A 19,285-nucleotide genomic window follows, 5' to 3' on the forward strand; every position below is an offset into this window, starting at 1 on the left:
CTCAAAAATATTCTTAAAAAGTCCCCGATTTGTGGTTTGAATTTTTTTCATAAAAAATCCGCGATTTATAGATTAATTTTTTCTTATAAAATCCACGATTTGTGGTTTAAATTTTTTTTAAAAATCCACCTTTTGTGGTTAAATTTTGTTTCGTAAAAAAATCCGCGTTTTTTGGTTTAAATTTTTTTATAAAATCCACGATTTTTTTTTTTTTTTAATTTTTTTCTTAAAGAATCCGAAAAAAAATCTAGAAAATACACGAGGTTTCAAAAATTTTTTTAAAATTCCACGTGGTGTCAAAATAGTTTTTAAAATTCCACGTGGTCTCCAAAATAGTTTTTAAAATTCCACGTGGTCTCAAAAATATTCTTAAAAAATCCACGTGGTCTCAAAAATATTCTTGAAAAATCCACGTGGTGTCCAAAAAATCTTAAAAAATCCAAATGGTCCCAAAAAAGTTCTTAAAAAATCCACGTGGTGTCAAAAAAAATCTTAAAAAATCCAAATGGTCTCAAAAATGTTCCTAAAATGTTTATGGTCTGAAAAAAATTCGTAAAAATCCACAAATATTCTAAAATCTCCACGATTTTTGTTGTCAACAAAATATTCTTAAAAAATTCACGATTTTTGTTGTCAAAAATATTCTTAAAAAATTCATGATTTGTGATCTTAAATATTGTTTCGAATACCTAAAACTATGCAATACATTTTTCATTGGATTCTTTTGCTTTTTTGCTTTTTGCCTATGGCCAAATTTATTGAGGATCAATCTTACAACTAAACAGGTTGGCTTACTGTTATAACAATATAAATAAACATGTGGCTTTTCGCCTCCTTCTTAACATCCGATTAATTTGCTGCAGGAACACTGCTAGCACTTGTCTAAATGAGCATAATTGTTTAACAATAGAACTGTGTGCATGTAAAGCCCAAAAAAAATACAATATTAAAAACGGGCATAATCATAGAAAATGGAACATAAAACTAAAAAATTAAAGTAAAAACAATGTATGGACTAAAACTAATTATTACAACTATTTACAAATGTGTAAGATTTTGTTACTGGGAAGTTATATAAACTGTGTCAGTAGTATTTAGTGTATTAAACCTTCTGTGGTAAAAAAGTAATTTATCATTACTGTATAAAATACCTTCATTATTTAGATTGGGTATTGCTGCGGGTGGTAAATGCTTGCGTGAGAGCGATGCATCAATATCAAGAGAATATTGTAGGGATCTCTGAACCAGTGAATTATCGAGGTTTTCTGCCGCCTCTATAAAGTTAAGGGCCCCTCTCATGAGGAAATTATCTATCCTTTCAATGCCGGCGTTGTCGTAAATGGCCCTACAAGAAGGTCGTTTATATGTCCCATCTTCCGTTATTGTTGGCCACATACCCAAGCAATATGTCAGGATTGACCTCTCCCATCTCCTAAGCCTTTCCATTTGGCTTGACGATATGAAGAACCATACCGGGAAGGCGTATGAGACTACGGGTCTTATAATTTGTTTGTATATCAGAAGTTTGATTCTATTTGATAAGCCACAATTGTGACGTAGAATCCCTTGATACCCAAAGTAAATTTTGTTGGCCCTACTAAGGATAAAATCAACGTGTCTTATGAATTCTAATTTTTCGCAAAATATGACACCAAGGTATCTGATTTTGTCGGACACTGATATCACCTCATCTCCGATTTTTAAATTTGGCCTATAGGACCTAAAGTTAGGGAACACAACTTTCGACTTACCCCGGAAAACAATCGCCGAGCATTTGCCCACGTTTAGTTGAGGTCCCACATAGTAAAGTACCTATGTAATGTCTCAAGGTAAACATTAAGGTGGCGACACAGAGTGTTTGCTCTGGGGCCTGACATAGCCAGTATGACATCGTCAGCATACGATAGTAACAAGCCCCCTTGAGGAGGCTCGGGCATGTCACTTACGAAAATATTGTAGAGCAGGGGGCCTAAAAGTGACCCCTGAGGTACCCCTGCTTGAATTGACCTGCGGCTTGAAAGCCGATCGCCCACTTTTACTTTAAAGTGTGTGTCCTCTAGGAAACTTGCCACCAGTCTGCAGGTTTGCTGGTCGAATCCATACTGTTTCAATTTATATAGAATTCCCGAGTGCCAGACCGAGTCAAAGGCTTTAGCAACGTCAAGGCTTACAGCTATTGTACCATATTTCTTTTCGAAGCCCTTCACAATATATGTCGAAAAGACAGACAAGGCGTGAGACGTTGAGTGCCCCCATCTGAAACCAAATTGGTTATCTTTAAGCACCCTTTTGTCCTCGACCAGAATTCTTAAACGCTTCAATATGAAGTATTCGTATAATTTACCAAAAGCCGAGAGCAGTGAAATGGGCCGATAGCTCCCACATTCATCTGACGGTGCACCCCGTTCCAATATGGGCACAACCATTGCCTCCTTCCATGCTTTAGGGAAGTAACCTAAGTTGAAGCAATGATTAAAAAGGATGGACAAGAATCCAAAAATCACCGACCCGGCATTTTTCAATGCAGCATGAGGGATTCCGTCCAACCCACTAGATTTTTTGTTCGGCCTGTGGGCAATTGCTTTGCTTATGCAGCTGGGTTTGATGAAACCTGCAACATTCCACCTTTCGACGCTCTCAACTGTTGAACCATCTGCTTTAAATCCATCGGAGAATGTTTCCAATGGTGACCTATCGCACAATCCCTCGACAGCTAGACCGATCGAGCTATGGAAAGACTGGTCCACGTGTGCATTCATGGGTCGTAACATACCTTGGACGTGATCGGCTAATACCTCCACCTTCACACCATCATCACTTATACGCTCACCATCAGCATTCTTCAAGACTCCAATTGGCTCTTTGGAGGCAAGACCTGCAGCTACTTTAACTTGCCCAAAGGTTTTGTTATTAACGGTTATACCCTCCAAGAACCCCTGGTAACGTTCCTGTTCATATATTTGTATGGCATCAGCTATGATCCTATCCAAATTACGTATATCAGCTCTTAGAGCCGAGAATCTTGTCGGATCCATTGACCTACGTAATGTACGCGCAATTCTTCTTCTTTCACGTATGAACCTCAAAATCCTGGGAGGTAGGTCTCCTAACGTCTTATTACATGGCCTTCTTTTTGGCACAGAAAGCTGAATTGCATTGCGGAAAACTGATTCCAGGTTTTCCACCGTGGTGTCAACTTCCTCGACAGAAACATTTCTATCTACTGGCAAGCAACAATCAGATAGTCCTTGACGTAATAGACGTCTAAATCGACCTAAATTAGTCAACTCGTAATTATGGAATGTTTTGGGCTCCACCTGTGAAAAACCAGCGGTACTCAAAATTATTTCTAGTGCCATATGATCGGACTCAAATTCGTGGGCAGTTGCGCATGCCCTCCCGCCAAGCAAAGACAGGCCAGGAGTACGAAAAAATATATCGATAAATGACCCCGAGTCTCCATTTGGTCTAGTAGGTATGTTTGAAGAAAAGATTTCAAAATTTGGAACATCCATCATGTGAGAAGCCAACACTCTACCTCTAGTATTGGTTTCGGCAAATTGGATTCTATTATTTACGTTTCATTGAAATGCAATGCTATATTTAAGAAAATATGTATTCGTTATAATTTACAACATTTTAAATGTAAAGTTTAATAAATATCCCGTAAGGTATGTTATATTGCTCATACAGCTTCTTCTGGTATTCAAATAATATTCAAGTTCAATAAATTCTTTTTATTAGACCTGTTTCCATTATAACTTAAAATATACCATATATTACATGGGGAACCTTCTAATCCTAAAGTCATGCTATGAATTTTAAATATTATGTATGCAAAATTGCATATACCTATAGCGTTTCCTGACATTGTAATTATATTCATGTTCAATAAATTCCTGTTAATAGACTGGTCTCACTATAATATACCGTACTATATATTACAAGAGGAGGGGACTCCCAAATGTATGCTCTAAAATTTCAATATTAATGGTAATAAAAATATCATTCCATTAAAACTATCTACATATTTTCTTTTAATTATATCTTTAGAAATAAAATATTACATAGAGAAACCTCCTAAATGTATGCTCTAAAATTTGAATATTAACGGTAATGGGGAGATGGCATTCCATTTGAAAATATGTACCAACATATTTTCTTTTAATTAAAATTAAAATGAAAAAACAAATAGCATTATTTAACAATTACAAAAATAATATTTTCTATTCACGCATAGACACACACACATAAATACAAAACCAATACACGTGGATTTCGACACATTTGCAATAATTTACAATTAAATCATCATGTATGCATCAGAAAGGGTGTAAGTGAGTGTGTGGGATGGCGGTGTTTGGGAATCTGTGAAATGCAAATGTTGTTAGCACGTGATTCCTCTTTTCGTTCGTTCGTTCGTTCCTTCTCCATGTTAAACTAAGTGTGTGGCACATGTTAATGTTCCCACCACCAATTGCCGGGAAAGAGAGATGGCAAACTCCAGTTCTAGTATGGATGTTTAATAATAAAAACACCATAACTCTTTTTGGCATACAAGGCAGATATTTTGCAACTAGTTCAGGTTTCTGGTGTTCCTCTCTACACTCACGCACGATGTTCGTTCATTCGTTTGTTCGCTATAACGCTCAATATAAAAAATTCTAAGCACGTTTCATTTTGGTTATGCATATGAGGTATCATCACACATCACAGTTTCTAGCTCTACTCCACTTCTTGTTCTTCTTCTCGTCTCCCTCTGTTTCGGGTCTTGCCGGGTCATATGCATATGGAATATTATAACGTTTTTCGCATTTAACAATGAATATATATTTTGCCACGTTTATATATTTATATTTTTTTCGCTTGCTTTTTTTGGTTTTTGTAAAGCATTCAAGCGCGCCGAGCAATGCATTAAAATAACCGCACAATGTAACATGAATGCATTACTGTTTTCCCTATAACCTGTTCGCTCCTCCTGCTCCTGCCTTTAGATAGGCATATGTATGTGTATATGGCAAAAGGCTTTGAGTGAGAGTCACGTTGTTGCGTGCATGCCTGCCTTGTAGTTCACTATTAGCTCCGCATATGGATAAATATTTTTACAAAATGTAACGAAAATTTTTGTTGCTGTTGCGCTATTATTAAAAAATAACTTTGACTACATTTAAAAGTTAAATAATATTCACGTGTTATGTGTGGTGGTGGTGGTACTCAACAACATGTTCAACAATGTGCATGTTAGGAGGATCTACCACCCACCATCAACCATTTGATTTGATGCTATAGCGTAAGCAATCGTGTGTAATATGAAAGAGGAAATTCCATTTAAAATGTTATAAATTTCATTAAAATTTTATACTAAGTATTTTTAAACAGAAAAATCAATAACAACAAATAGGAACCTCGGTGTGAATAATATGTACTTTAGGAGAGCCGGCAGAGGCGTAGTGAGAATTTTTTAATAAAGAGGGAAGTACCCTTTTTGGACAAAGTTTGAAGAGCTCTTGCTTCCAAATGTAGAAAAATGAATGTTTTATGGATCTAAAGAACCCTTCTCTTGTCTTTATTGACCTTGGTGAAGATTTGCAACATTTTATAGAAAATCCAACAATTATGGAAAAGTTACCCTTTATTTTCGTCAAAATATTAATAAGAAACCTAGGGGTTTCGAGATGTTTTGGAACATTTTATAAAAAAAAATCCAATATTAATGAGAAGTTTCAATTGGATTATCAGCTGTGCTTCCTGATTGCACCAATCCTGATTGATTGGTTGACCTATCAACATGGTAGTAGTATCTAAAGCACCCTTGTGGATGCCCCCTCTCTGCCCTCCAGCTCATCCATCTACCTTTTGACATTGTGTTTTTATGCAGTTTTTACCATGGGTAATTGTTAACAATATAATTGTTTTGTTTATGCATACAATTTGCAGATTTTCTTTTTTTCTATTGCCTTTAATCATTTTGCATTACAACATGTTGTTGTTGTTGTTGTAAACTAGTAATTGTTTGCAATTGTTAAACATTTTAGGAAATGTTTTTAATGTGTGTAATTTTTGTAATGCACCAGCGGTGATAAGAAGGTACATGGCAACACACCATCAGGAAAAAAATTAAATTTAAACATATTTTCAGGCGTCCGTTGTACGATGTATTTACAATTGTAATTACACATCGAAACAATTTTGCACAGCATACATTTAGCAGCAGCTGTGTGTGTGTGATCATCAGCGAAAGCAAACAATTTCAATTAAATTAAATATGCAACAAATAACAAGTGTGGTTTTGTTTATTTAATTGGGGAACACTGGTGTTAGTGTTAGGAGTAGGCGGATTGGTGGTCATCATTTTTAGTACAATTTTGGTAATTTAATTTAAATACAAAATAAAAGTGTACACATTTTTTGATAATTTAAATTTTACTTACTTGATTATCAATTATCAAAGGCTTCATCGTTAAGGATGAGCTTAAGGTCGTCTTTATAGGCGAGCTTAAGGTCGTCTCTATAGGCGAGCTTAAGGTCGTCTCTATAGGCGAGCTTAAGGTCGTCTCTATAGGCGAGCTTAAGGTCGTCTCTATAGGCGAGCTTAAGGTCGTCTCTATAGGCGAGCTTAAGGTCGTCTCTATAGGCGAGCTTAAGGTCGTCTCTATAGGCGAGCTTAAGGTCGTCTCTATAGGCGAGCTTAAGGTCGTCTCTATAGGCGAGCTTAAGGTCGTCTCTATAGGCGAGCTTAAGGTCGTCTCTATAGGCGAGCTTAAGGTCGTCTCTATAGGCGAGCTTAAGGTCGTCTCTATAGGCGAGCTTAAGGTCGTCTCTATAGGCGAGCTTAAGGTCGTCTCTATAGGCGAGCTTAAGGTCGTCTCTATAGGCGAGCTTAAGGTCGTCTCTATAGGCGAGCTTAAGGTCGTCTCTATAGGCGAGCTTAAGGTCGTCTCTATAGGCGAGCTTAAGGTCGTCTCTATAGGCGAGCTTAAGGTCGTCTCTATAGGCGAGCTTAAGGTCGTCTCTATAGGCGAGCTTAAGGTCGTCTTTATAGGCAAGCTTAAGCTGTATGGACGAGCTACAGCTTGTCTTTATAGACGAGCTAAAGCTTGTCTTTATTGGCGAGCTAAATCTTGTCTTTATAGACGAACTAAAGCTTGTCTTTATAGACGAGCTAAATCTTGTCTTTATAAACGAGCTAAATCTTGTCTTTAGAAACGAGCTAAAGCTTGCCTTCTTTATTGACGAACTAAAGCGTTTGTTTCCAGGCGAGTTAAAGTTTGTCTTTATAGACGAGCTAAAACTTTTCTTTATAGACGAGCTAAATCTTGTTTTATAGCTCTAAAGATTGTCTTTGTAGAGGTCGTCTTTATAGACGAGCTAAAGCTTGTCTTTATAGACGAGCTAAATCTTGTCTTTATAGACGAACTAAAGCTTGTCTTTATAGACGAGCTAAAGCTTCTCTTTATAGGCGAGCTAAAGCTTGTGTTTATAGACGAGCTAAATCTTGTCTTTAGAAACGAGCTAAAGCTTGCCTTCTTTATTGACGAACTAAAGCGTTTGTTTTCAGGCGAGCTAAAGTTTGTCTTTATAGACGAGCTAAAACTTTTCTTTATAGACGAGCTAAATCTTGTTTTATAGCTCTAAAGATTGTCTTTGTAGAGGTCGTCTTTATAGACGAGCTCAAGCTTGTCTTTACAGACCAGCTATAGCTTGTCTTATAGACCAGCTAAAGCTTGTTTTATAGCTCTAAAGATTGTCTTTATAAACGAGCTCAAAAACGTGTCTATTGACGAGCTTTAAAGGTCGTCTTTATAGACGAGCTAAAGTTCGTCTTTACAGACGAGCTAAAGTTCGTCTTTATAGACGAGCTAAAGTTTGTATTTATAGACGAGCTTTAGCTCGCTTTATAAACGAGCTACATCTTGTCTTTATAGATGAGCTAAAGCTTGTCTTTATACACGAGCGAATGCTTGTCTCTATCAACGACCTAAAGCTTGTCTTTATAGAAAAACTAAAGCTTTTCATTATAGACGATCTAAAGTTGTCTTTGTTGACAAGCTAAAGCATTTCTTTATAGACGAGCGAATGCTTGTCTTTATATACAAGTTTTAAAAGTCGTCTTTATAGACGATCTCTAAAGTTCGTCTTTATAGACAAGCTCCAAAGATCATCTTGGTCTTCTTCCTTGGCAGAAGCGCCTCTCATACCCAAAAATAAATTTTCCGGCTATAAAAGGTTTTGCACAAAAAAGAAACATACATATGTTTAATTTCAATTTTTATTTCAGATTTCTCCCCGATTTTCCTCTCCCTCTCTCCCCCTTGGAACTTTTATTAAAAACCAATCTTTCGAACAAATTCCACCTTTTGATTTTCGCACATTCATGTCAATAACTCTGAAAGAAGAAGAAAATGGAACTTCAAATGCATAGAAAAGACAGGAAAAGTGATGGCTTGCCAAAGAAATAAGAAGTAAAAAATCACCTAGACAACACACACACACATAGAAACCAAAAGGGAATACTACGACACTAAATATAGAAAACAAAATAAAACTTTTAAATTGCATTTTGAGTCTTTGGGGATTTTTAAGCACAAACACTCACTTACTTAGCCAGGCAGGAAGCTTTGGCAAACAGCAGAGCAGCAGCATCATACAATCCACTAATAGACACTGACATGGTAGCGGACGGACAGACAGACGGACGGGATAGTCTCAAAGTTACACTGTGTATACGGAAACGGATACTTTACTTTGCAAACGGATGCTTGGACAGACAGACTAACAGACACAACGGACGGATGGATGGATGAAACTGAATGAACGAATGAATCCATTGCACCTGTGAACGGTCACGTTTGTGAAATGTTATTTTTTTCTCGGTTTACCAAGCAAAGAGAAGTGTAGAGATTCTTATTCGTTTTTTGTTGTTTGGTTTCTTTTGCCGCTGACACATACACAAATGCCAGGATAAAATTTCACCCAAAACCTTACCAAACAATTTTGTAACCTCAGCAAGGGTCGTGGTGGTGATGCGATGGTAATGGTGGTAGTACGTGGATATTTGAAATTGAAATAGCCGAGATTTTAATGCAGTCGTAATGTTCACACACTGACTGCTTGCCATTTTATAGAGAGTGGAAGAATGGAAGGGCCATAACAAGATTCTCTGGTTAGTCATGGGTACTCTAAACTCTGGGGCACACATAAAGGTGGCCTAAAGAACAAAGTTTATTTAAGTAGTATTAGCGTACGATTTGTTTTACAACCACGTACATAATCAAAGAAGAGTAAAACATTTCGTTTTATTTGTTTGTGTTTTTGTTTCACTCTTTAATTTTTCTTCATTATTGTGGTTATGGAAGTTACAGCTGGATGATTGTCTGTCCGTCTGTTTGTTTGTAACAATTGCCGACTAGTCTCTACCTGGTCTGGTCTGTAATAAACTAATGGTGTTTTAATATTGTATGGATCTGTGGTTTAGTTACATGCATCACTTACCCAGCTAACAGCTTTGGGGGGCCTTGGCAGATAAGACACTTCTTGCTACTGGCCGTTGGCATAGATGTCGTGCGAGGTTAACAAAGTTTGTCCATTGCAAAAATGTTCTAACAATTGTGTATAAAAATAATTGAATTAATGTTGATGAAAATTTAATTATTAAAAAAGACAAATAAACAAAAAATTTTGTTTTACTTTAGGGCATCTAAAAGTATGCAATGGATTTTTTCGAACAATTTAAATTTGGCAATGCTTTTTAGAGAGACATTTTTTGAATTGTGTTTTTAATATTAAATTTGATTACAAAACAAACAAAAAACGGCCAATTAACTACAAAATGTATGTAATGGAAATGTGCGACAACTAAAAGCAGACAATGCTTTTAGGGGTTTTGCTAATTGCTATAGGGAATAATAAAAAAGCATTGCTTACATTTACGTTAATTACAAAATGCAAAATAATGCCTTAAAATAGGCAATGAAATATGGTAAAATGAGGAAAAAATAGTATGGGATTATGGAAGCTAGAATCAATTTCCCACGAGAAGGTATTCAATGTAAATGACGTCTTTATAGGCGAGTTTAAATTCGTATTTATGGACGAGCTAATAGCCGTCTTTATAGACGAGCTAATGGTCGTATTTATGGACGAGTTAAAGATCGTCTTTATAGACCAGTTAAAGATCGTCTTTATATACGAGTTAAAGGTCGTCTTTATAGACGAGTTAAAGCTTGTCTTTATAGACGAGCTAAAGCTTGTCTTCATAGTCAAGCTAAATCTTGCCTTTATAGACGAGCTAAAGCTTGTCTTTATAGACGAGCTAAAGCTTGTCTTTATAGACGAGTTAAAGCTTGTTTTATAGACGAGCTAAAGCTTGTCTTTATATGCGAGCTAAAGCTTGTCTTTATAGGCGACGAGCAAAAACTTGTCTTTATAGACAAGCTAAAGCTTGTCTTTATAGAAGAGCTTAAGCCTGTCTTTATAGGCGAGCTAAAGGTCGTCTTTATGGACAGAAAAATTCGTTTCCTTAATGTGTTTTGAATTGTGACCAGTTTTTTTTTTTTTAATATTACAACACCACCAAATATGCTTCAAATTCAATTCAATGATGCCTAAATGTGGGCAATGTTGAATATTTGCTATAATTTTATTGTTATAATGTAAAATTATTGTAGTTTAGATAAATTGTACTTAAGATATTAGTATTAAGTCACAACATAATTAATATCCCCAAAACCATGCTTTACATTTAACACATGATATTAGTTCCTTAAGATATGCAACTTTTTATTATATGTCTTAATCACAAATTATTTTTTTTAATATCTCACCCTAATCCATTTTTTCTCTTTTTCAACTCTTTCCAACCTTCTCCTTGTTTAGGCCTTGCATTGAACACATCCTCATTGACCGGTCGCCGTGACTCATTCGATCGCACCACTTCTGCCTTCAGTCCCTCTGCCATGGATTATACCAATAGCAATGCGGCCGCGGCCAATGCTGTCTCCTCCACAGTGGCTCAGGCGGCTGCAGCTGCTGCCGCCGCCGCTGCTGCACGCGGCAAATGGCCAGGTGCCGTTACCAATACCTATGGTGCATTGGGTGCCACAGCATCGGCCAGCCCCATTGGCGCAGCCATTACACCACCTCCGCCACCACAATCGTGCCTAATGAATAATCGTGCTCCAGGAGCTGAATCGAAATATCGTCAACAAATGGCTGTGGGCTTACCGCCAGCTGCTGCCGCTGCCCAAGCTGCTGCAGTGGCTGCTGCCGCCAACAATATGTTTGGCTCCAATAGTTCTTTGTTCTCCAAACATTTGGCCATACCCGGTGCAACACCAGCTGCTGCTGCCGCTGCGGCCGCCGCTGCTGCTGCAGCAGCTGCCACTCGTCAAGCTGCCGCCGGTGTAGGTGGTGTGGGTGCGGCTGCAGCTGCTGCCGCCGCTGCTGCTGCTGCTGCAGGTGCCGCTGGGGCTCCCCAACCGGGTCGCTCCCGCCTATTGGAAGATTTCCGCAACCAACGTTATCCAAATCTACAATTGCGTGATTTAGCCAATCACATTGTGGAATTCTCACAGGACCAACATGGCTCACGCTTTATACAACAAAAACTGGAACGTGCCACAGCTGCTGAGAAACAAATGGTTTTCAATGAAATCCTTGGTGCCGCCTATAGTCTAATGACCGATGTCTTTGGCAATTATGTTATTCAAAAATTCTTTGAATTTGGTACTCCCGAGCAGAAGAACACCCTCGGCATGCAGGTTAAGGGCCATGTCTTGCAATTGGCTCTACAAATGTACGGTTGCCGTGTCATACAAAAAGCTTTGGAAAGCATTTCAGCTGAACAACAACAGGAAATTGTACGTGAGCTGGATGGTAATGTTCTCAAATGTGTCAAAGATCAGAATGGCAATCATGTCGTTCAGAAATGTATCGAATGTGTCGATCCCACAGCATTGCAATTCATCATCAATGCCTTTAAGGGACAGGTGTATTCACTGAGCACACATCCCTATGGCTGTCGTGTGATACAACGTATCTTAGAACACTGCACTGCTGAGCAGACACAGCCCATATTGGACGAATTGCATGAACATACGGAACAATTGATACAGGACCAATATGGCAATTATGTTATACAACATGTTTTGGGTAAGTTGTTGGGGGATGAAGTTTGAGTTGTTGATGCTACCGTTTGTCAAATGAATTGTTATTAACTGTCTATTTGTTTCCGCTCCCTCTTTCTGTTTTTAGAACATGGCAAACCCGAAGACAAATCAATTTTGATTAATAGCGTACGGGGCAAAGTTTTGGTTTTGTCACAACACAAATTCGCTTCCAATGTGGTGGAGAAATGTGTCACACATGCTACACGGGCCGAGCGTACAGCTTTGATTGATGAAGTCTGCACATTCAATGACAAGTAAGTAGAACGTGTCAACGTGTGTGTGTTTTTGGGATATATCAAGAAATTGTCTGTATCCTTGTTTTTGTTTGTTTTTTTTTTTATAAAAAATGTTATAAATTGTCAAATATAGTTTTTTTATGGTTACACTTCACCCCGGTTAATTACCTCTCATAAAATTCCAAAAAAATGAGGCAGTTATGCGGGAAAGGCAGTTACGAAAATCCCGCATAGCTACCTCATATGGGTAGTTATAAAAATCTCATCTTAACCTTACAAAAAATGACAACAATTAGAACATAATCGTCAAAAAACTAAACGGTGTATAGTAAAATAGTTAATTTCAAGTCTAAAAATATATAAGTTACTAGCAAAGTGCCCGCTACTTCGTATGCGGAAAGGATATAAAAAACAAATAAACAATATAAAATTAAAAATGGTGAACACTGAAAATTTTATTGCACTAATACCAATTTTAATCAATATTTATTGTTATTTTAGTACTGTTCGTACCTCTTTAGTTCGATTTTCAAAAAGATAAGCAGTATCTCACCCTTACATATTCACAGCGAGACCAACTTTGCACACCAATATTCACCCTAAATCCAAAGAATACTGATTCCAGCACTGTCTCTACACCCAACAACAAATTGAGTGCCATTAAGTACTCTTCGCACCCATAAGTGCGATTTTCCAAAACTACCTTAATCTTTCACTTCAACAGTAACCTAAATTCCAAAAAACAGGATTCCAGGGCAATCGGTGCACTCAAATCCAAATTCTACCATTTGGTATATTTCGTGTCCATAAGTACGAATTTCAAAAACTACCTCCACGTATCAATACTACACTCCAACCGTAGTAATACCAAATTCCAGTATTCAAGCTCTATCCGCTCCCTCAAAAACCCACTGTACCAAATTTAGTACTTTTCGTACCAATAAATACGAATTTCAAAAACTACCTTAATCCTATACTCCAACAGTAATCTCAATTCCAAATTTAAGGATTCCATGTCTATTCGTTCACTCAAATCCAAATTGTAAAAAATTTAATACCATTTAGTACTTTTCGTAAACATAAGTACGAATTTCCAAAACTACCTCAATTCTACAACAATAATAATTCCAAATTTCAGGATTCCAGATTCCAAATCCGAATTGTACCAAATTTAGTACTTTTTGTACTCTAAGTACGAATTTCCAAAACTCCTTAGTTCTACACTCCAACAGTAATGTCAATTCCCAATTTCAGGATTCCAGCTCTATCCGTTCACCCAAATTGTACCAAATTTAGTACCATTTATTACTTTTCGTACCCATAAGTACGAATTTTCAAAACTACTTTCGTTCTACTCTCCAAAAGTAGCCTAAGTTCAAAATTTCAGGATTCCAGCTCCATCCGTGCGCCCAAATCGTAATTGTACCAAATTTAATACAATTTAGTACTTTTCGTATCCATAAGTACGAATTTTCAAAACTACTTTCATGCTACCCTCCAAATGTAGCCTTAATGCAAAATTTCAGAGTTCTAGCTCTACCGGTTCGCCCAAATGCAAATTGTACCAAATTTAGTACCATTTAGTACTTTTCGCACACAAGAGTACACATTTCCAAAACCACCGCCTTGTATCAACACATCTTCTAAACCTTGATGTTTATTCCAAATTTCAAGATTATAGCTCTATCCGTTCACATAATACCAAATGGTACTAAATTTGGTAACTTTTAGTACTTTTCGTACACTTATAGTCCGAATTTCCAAAAACCCTTTGGTATACCTTTCTATCTTTTCATCAGCGACCCTCATTCCAAATTTCAGAATTCTAGCTCTTCGCGTTTGGCTAATACTAATGGTACCATATTTAGTACCTTTTGGTACTTTTCGTACCGTTCTAGTACGAATTTCCAAAAACCAAGCCTTATCTGTCACCTTCGGACCAAGAGTGACCCTCACCCAAAATTTCATGATTCTAGCTTCAGCCGTTTCGTCTGGGCGTTGATGAATCAATCAGTCAGTCAGTGAATCAGTCACTCTACTCTTTTATTAATATAGATATATAGAAATTTAGTCATCAGTGAGCATAACATATCACTGGACATCTTCATCACAATTCAGGTAGATATCGAAATTGATTATCTCAGAAATACACCAGCGTGGGTAATAAACCGATAAAAGTATTAGTGTATGTTCCTTTTGGGGAAAATATTTGACGGGCAAATATCCGAATTGGGTACTTATAGAAAAGTAGTTAACCGGGAAAGTTTGAACTCATTTATATGAAAAAACTTTGGGGATTTAAGTTGTGAGGCAATTAAACGGGAAAGGCAGTTAAGCAGAGAGGTAGATAACCGGGGTGCAGTGTAGTTAGTTACTGAACCACCTTTGTTGGCCAGGAAACTTACTGTCTTTGATATAATTTCCATCGTTAGAGGAACTCATTTCTCATGAATTTCAAATTTATTGCAAAGACATAAATACAACAAGATAAGACATTTTGTTTGCTATCATTCTTCAGTGAATGGCTTTTGAATTTAACATAATATTACATGGTAGAACAAATACAAGGTAAAGTTAATACTACAACAAATACAACTCGAACAACAACCACAAAGGAATTTGTTTTTGTTTGTAACGTTACTGCCAGTTGTATTTGTAAACAAAACAAGGAAATGTCTATAAATTATTGGAATTTAAAAAACTAATAATTTTTCACATTTGGTTGAATATTTTGGAAAACATGAATGAAAATTCGTTATATTTTCAATTTTTATGGTTCCACATCATTTCACTAAATGCATAAATTCTCGCAGAAAGTAGAATTCTTGCAGAAAAGTTTGGAGTCGCTGGAAATTCATAGAAAAAGGAGAATATGTTTCAATGTTTTGTTTTAAAAATCAAAGAAGCACATGTTTATTAGGGCTTTATTTTTTTAAATTTTAACAAAATACCTCACATATTAACAAACGTTGTATCGCCTCTACAAGCGGTGATTTACTGCGCAGCTTATCGTTCGAACTTGGAGGAGGTTACATATCATTGATATGAAGAAGTCTTTCTGGGAAATGGTTTTTTCCGAATGATATATTTTTTTTCTCAAAAAATATATGTCCCTAATGTACATCGAAATATAAATGAATGTATAAAATGTCATATGAAATTTGACACTAACACTACAACCCAGTTCAGTCAGCTGGGTATTGCTGCTACCTTTTCTTGTTCTACCATGATAATATTATATCACCATATGGTGATATAACATTTTTTTCTTTTATACATTTTTACGTATTTAACCGAATTTAACGATCCAATTGACATAGAATTATTCTTGAATAGATCCTTGAATTCATAAATTTCGTTTCTGATACCATTACATGAAATGTTCCTCCTTGGTTGCGATTTTGAATTAACTGCAACCTGTTAAGGGTAATGTTTCTATACAAAGTTTCGTAAACATTTTTTTGTTGCATGCATTTTGTCAAGTCTTAGTTGTATTTATGTCTTTGTTTATTGCTTCTAAGTTTAGAACCCAAAAGAGGAGAAGAAAATATTTCAGAGGTGATAGAAAACTATGGCAAATCTTTGATTTCGGATTTCACAGTACTTCTGAAAATGTTCTTAAAACACTTGGCACTGTTAGGGTTTCTCATTGAAGACCATTTTATCTTCTAATAACACATTTAGGTCCTCCCAAAGAGAGGTTCTTGAGATTTCCTCGCAGAAGACTTTCTCATAGAAAACGTTTTGGTGTTTTTATAGAAGACAATTAAGTTTTAGGTCTTCTCATAGCTCCATTAGCTTTCTGGTACGAGACCATAATTTTTTATGGAACTTCATAAGGTATTCTCATAGAAAGTCATTAGGTCTACTCAAAGGAAGTCATTAGAGTTCTCATAAAAGACCATTAGGTCTTCTTATAGAGAACCATTAGGTCTTGTCATAGAAGATCATTTGGTCTTCTCATAGAAGCCAATTTGTCTTCTCATTGAAGACCATCCTAGAAGTCCATTTGGTATTCTCATAAGAAAGACGCCATTTTGTCTCCTCATTCTCATTCTATAAAAAGATCATTAAGTCTTCCCATAGAAGACGATTAGGTCTTTTCACAGAAGGCCATTTGGTTTTTCGTAGAAAATAATTTGGACGTCTCACAGAAGACCATTTTGCCTCCTAATTCAAGGTCATTTGGTCTCCTCATAGAAGACCATTATGTCTTCTCATAGAAAACCATTAGGTCTTCTCTTAGAAGACCAGTAGGTCTTCATTTAGAAGACCATTTGGTCTTCTCATAGAAAACCAGTAGGTCTTCACTTAGAAGACCATTTGGTCTTCTCATAGATGACCATTTTGTCTTCTCCTACAAGGCCATTAAGTCTTCTCATAGAAGTCCATTGGGTATTCTCATAAGAAAGACGCCATTTTGTCTCCTCATTCTCATTCTATGAGAACACCATTAAGCCTTCCCATAGAAGACGATTAAGTATTTTCTCTGAAGACCATTTGTCTTCTCATAGACGACAGTTTGGTCTCCTCACAGAAAACCATTTTGACTTCTCATAGAATGTATTCTCATAGAAAACCAGTAGGTCATCTCTTAGAAGACCATTTTGTCTTCTCCTACAAGGCCATTAAGTCTTCTCATAGAAGTCCATTGGGTATTCTCATATAAGACAATTTTGCCTTCTCATACAGTCTTCTCATTCAAGATCATTTGAAGACCATAAAGTCTTCCCATTGAAGACGAGAAAATCTTTTCACAGAGGACCATTTTGCCTTTTCATTGAAGACCATTTTGTCTTCTCATAGAAGACCATTTAGTCTTCTCATAGAAAAACATTAAGTCTTCTCTTAGAAGACCGTTTGGTCTTCAATTAAGTCTTCCCATAGAAGATGATTAAGTCTTATCACAGAAGACCATTTGTCTTCTCATAGAAGACCATTTGGACTTCTCACAAAAAACCATTTTGTCTTCTCATAGAAGACCTTATAGAGGATTGATAGAATAACAGTTTGTATTCTCTTTGAAGACCCTCTGATCTTCTCCTAGAAGACCAGTTTAAATTCTCATTGGAGACCATTTGGTCTTCTTCTAGAAGACCATTAAGTCTTCCCACAGAAGACCATTCAGTCTTCTCATAGAAGACCATTAGGTCTCCTCATAGAATACCAGTAGGTCTGCTTATAGAAGACCATTAGGTCTCCACATAGAAGACCATTAAGCCTTCGCATAGAAGAGCATTAACTTTTCTCATTGAAGGCCATTAGGTCTCCTCATAGAACACAATTACGGCTTCTCATGGATGGCCAGTAGGTCTTCCCATAGAAAGCCATTAGGTCTTCTCATAGAAGGCAATAAAGGTCTCAATAGTTTACTCCATTAGGACTTCTTTAGTCACTTAGTTTCTTTTAAGTGGTTCCTTAACAAACTTCTCAAACCCCGTTTTAAAGCTCTACTGATTCTGGAAGGAAAAGCTGTATAAAAAGCTTTAAGGGAAACTTGAAAACTATCCCATAACATTTTCTATTAATTTTTTTATTAATCCATCTCCCATTCCCTCCCCCTCTAGCGCCTTACATGTTATGATGAAAGATCAATATGCCAATTATGTGGTCCAAAAAATGATTGATGTCTCCGAACCGACACAATTGAAGAAGTTAATGAATAAAATACGCCCCCATATGGCTGCCTTGCGTAAATACACCTATGGCAAACACATCAATGCCAAATTGGAGAAATATTTCATGAAGACCTCAAATCCCATCACCTCAACAACAGCAGCAGCCGGTACAACATCAATAACGGGTGTTGTCAATTCGGCGGTATCATCTGCTGCTGGGTTAAATCAAGCCTCCGGTTTAAGTGCTGTTACAACAACTGCAGCCATTAATGCTAGTTCCATGTCCTCGGCAAATACCAATACAACCACGGTGGTAACAGCCGCCAGCAATAATAATAACGCTGCAGCTGTACAGGCTATGGAAAATGGTATTATGGCAGCCGCCTCATCAATGGCCCAATCAATGGTGGGTGTCTCCTCAGCATCAGCAGTATCGACCAGCAGCAACAGCAGTACAACACAATTGACATCGGTTACAGCGGCCAGTAATTTGGGACCCATTGGTCCACCAACAACTACCAATGGGGTATTGTAAATTTATATACGATGAATGACAGAGTAATTTTTGTATGTATTCAGCAAAGAAAAAATATGAGAGAAAGGAATTTCTCTTGCAAATAAGTTTTACTAGAATAACAACAAGAAGAAGCAGAATAATAAAAATTTTGAAAACAACAACCAGCAACTAATGAAAGGAGTTAAGATGTTGATGGCTACCAATCTCATAAAACGGAGTTCTTTCTTAGATTATAAGTGCATGAAACAAAAAACAAACAGAAAAACAACAGAATATTAACTTGAAAAAAAAGTAATAAATTGTCAAAATGTCCCTCTCTCTAGTAAACACCACAAAAAAGAGGGCTAAGGCAATTTTCGCAATTAAACGAAGCATTCGCTTTGTCCAAACAAACAAAACCCCTTGGCATCAGAATTTTTTACATAAATACATATATTTTGGGAGACACTAGAATATACAAACATACATATATGAAAATGAGAATATTTTGCAAAAAATTAAAAATTGTATAAAGTATCAAAACAAACAAACAATCGATGATGAAGAAGAATAAAAAAAGAAAAAACTGGATTTTTTACTAAAACCACACACTTACCACGTAAATAATAACAACAACAAGAACACCCATGAATTTAAGTAACTTTGTACTCTAAGCAGAGTTCTAAAAAATATGAAAAAAGTAACCAAGTTTTTTTAAATACTTTGAGAGAACACACACACAAATGTTTAGGTTAGGTTTGTAATTGT

General features: G+C 36.5%; 1 protein-coding gene across 3 annotated transcripts in view; it reads left to right on the forward strand.

Annotated features, from left to right (window-relative positions):
- Positions 1-18,803, forward strand: part of pum (pumilio) — a 306,308-nt gene extending 287,505 nt beyond the window's left edge. For all 3 annotated transcript variants that reach the window (XM_073988296.1, XM_073988294.1, XM_073988304.1), the window contains 3 exons: positions 10,876-12,150; positions 12,253-12,421; positions 17,971-18,803. In XM_073988296.1, coding sequence (XP_073844397.1) covers positions 10,876-12,150; positions 12,253-12,421; positions 17,971-18,556 — 2,030 coding nt within the window. In that variant the 3' untranslated portion in view covers positions 18,557-18,803. The remainder of the gene's footprint in view (positions 1-10,875; positions 12,151-12,252; positions 12,422-17,970) is intronic.
- The last annotated feature ends 482 nt before the right edge of the window (positions 18,804-19,285 follow it).

Source organism: Musca autumnalis, unplaced genomic scaffold, assembly GCF_047663935.1.
Source record: "Musca autumnalis isolate F117 unplaced genomic scaffold, ASM4766393v1 scaffold_1, whole genome shotgun sequence".
Classification (NCBI taxonomy): domain Eukaryota; kingdom Metazoa; phylum Arthropoda; class Insecta; order Diptera; family Muscidae; genus Musca; species Musca autumnalis.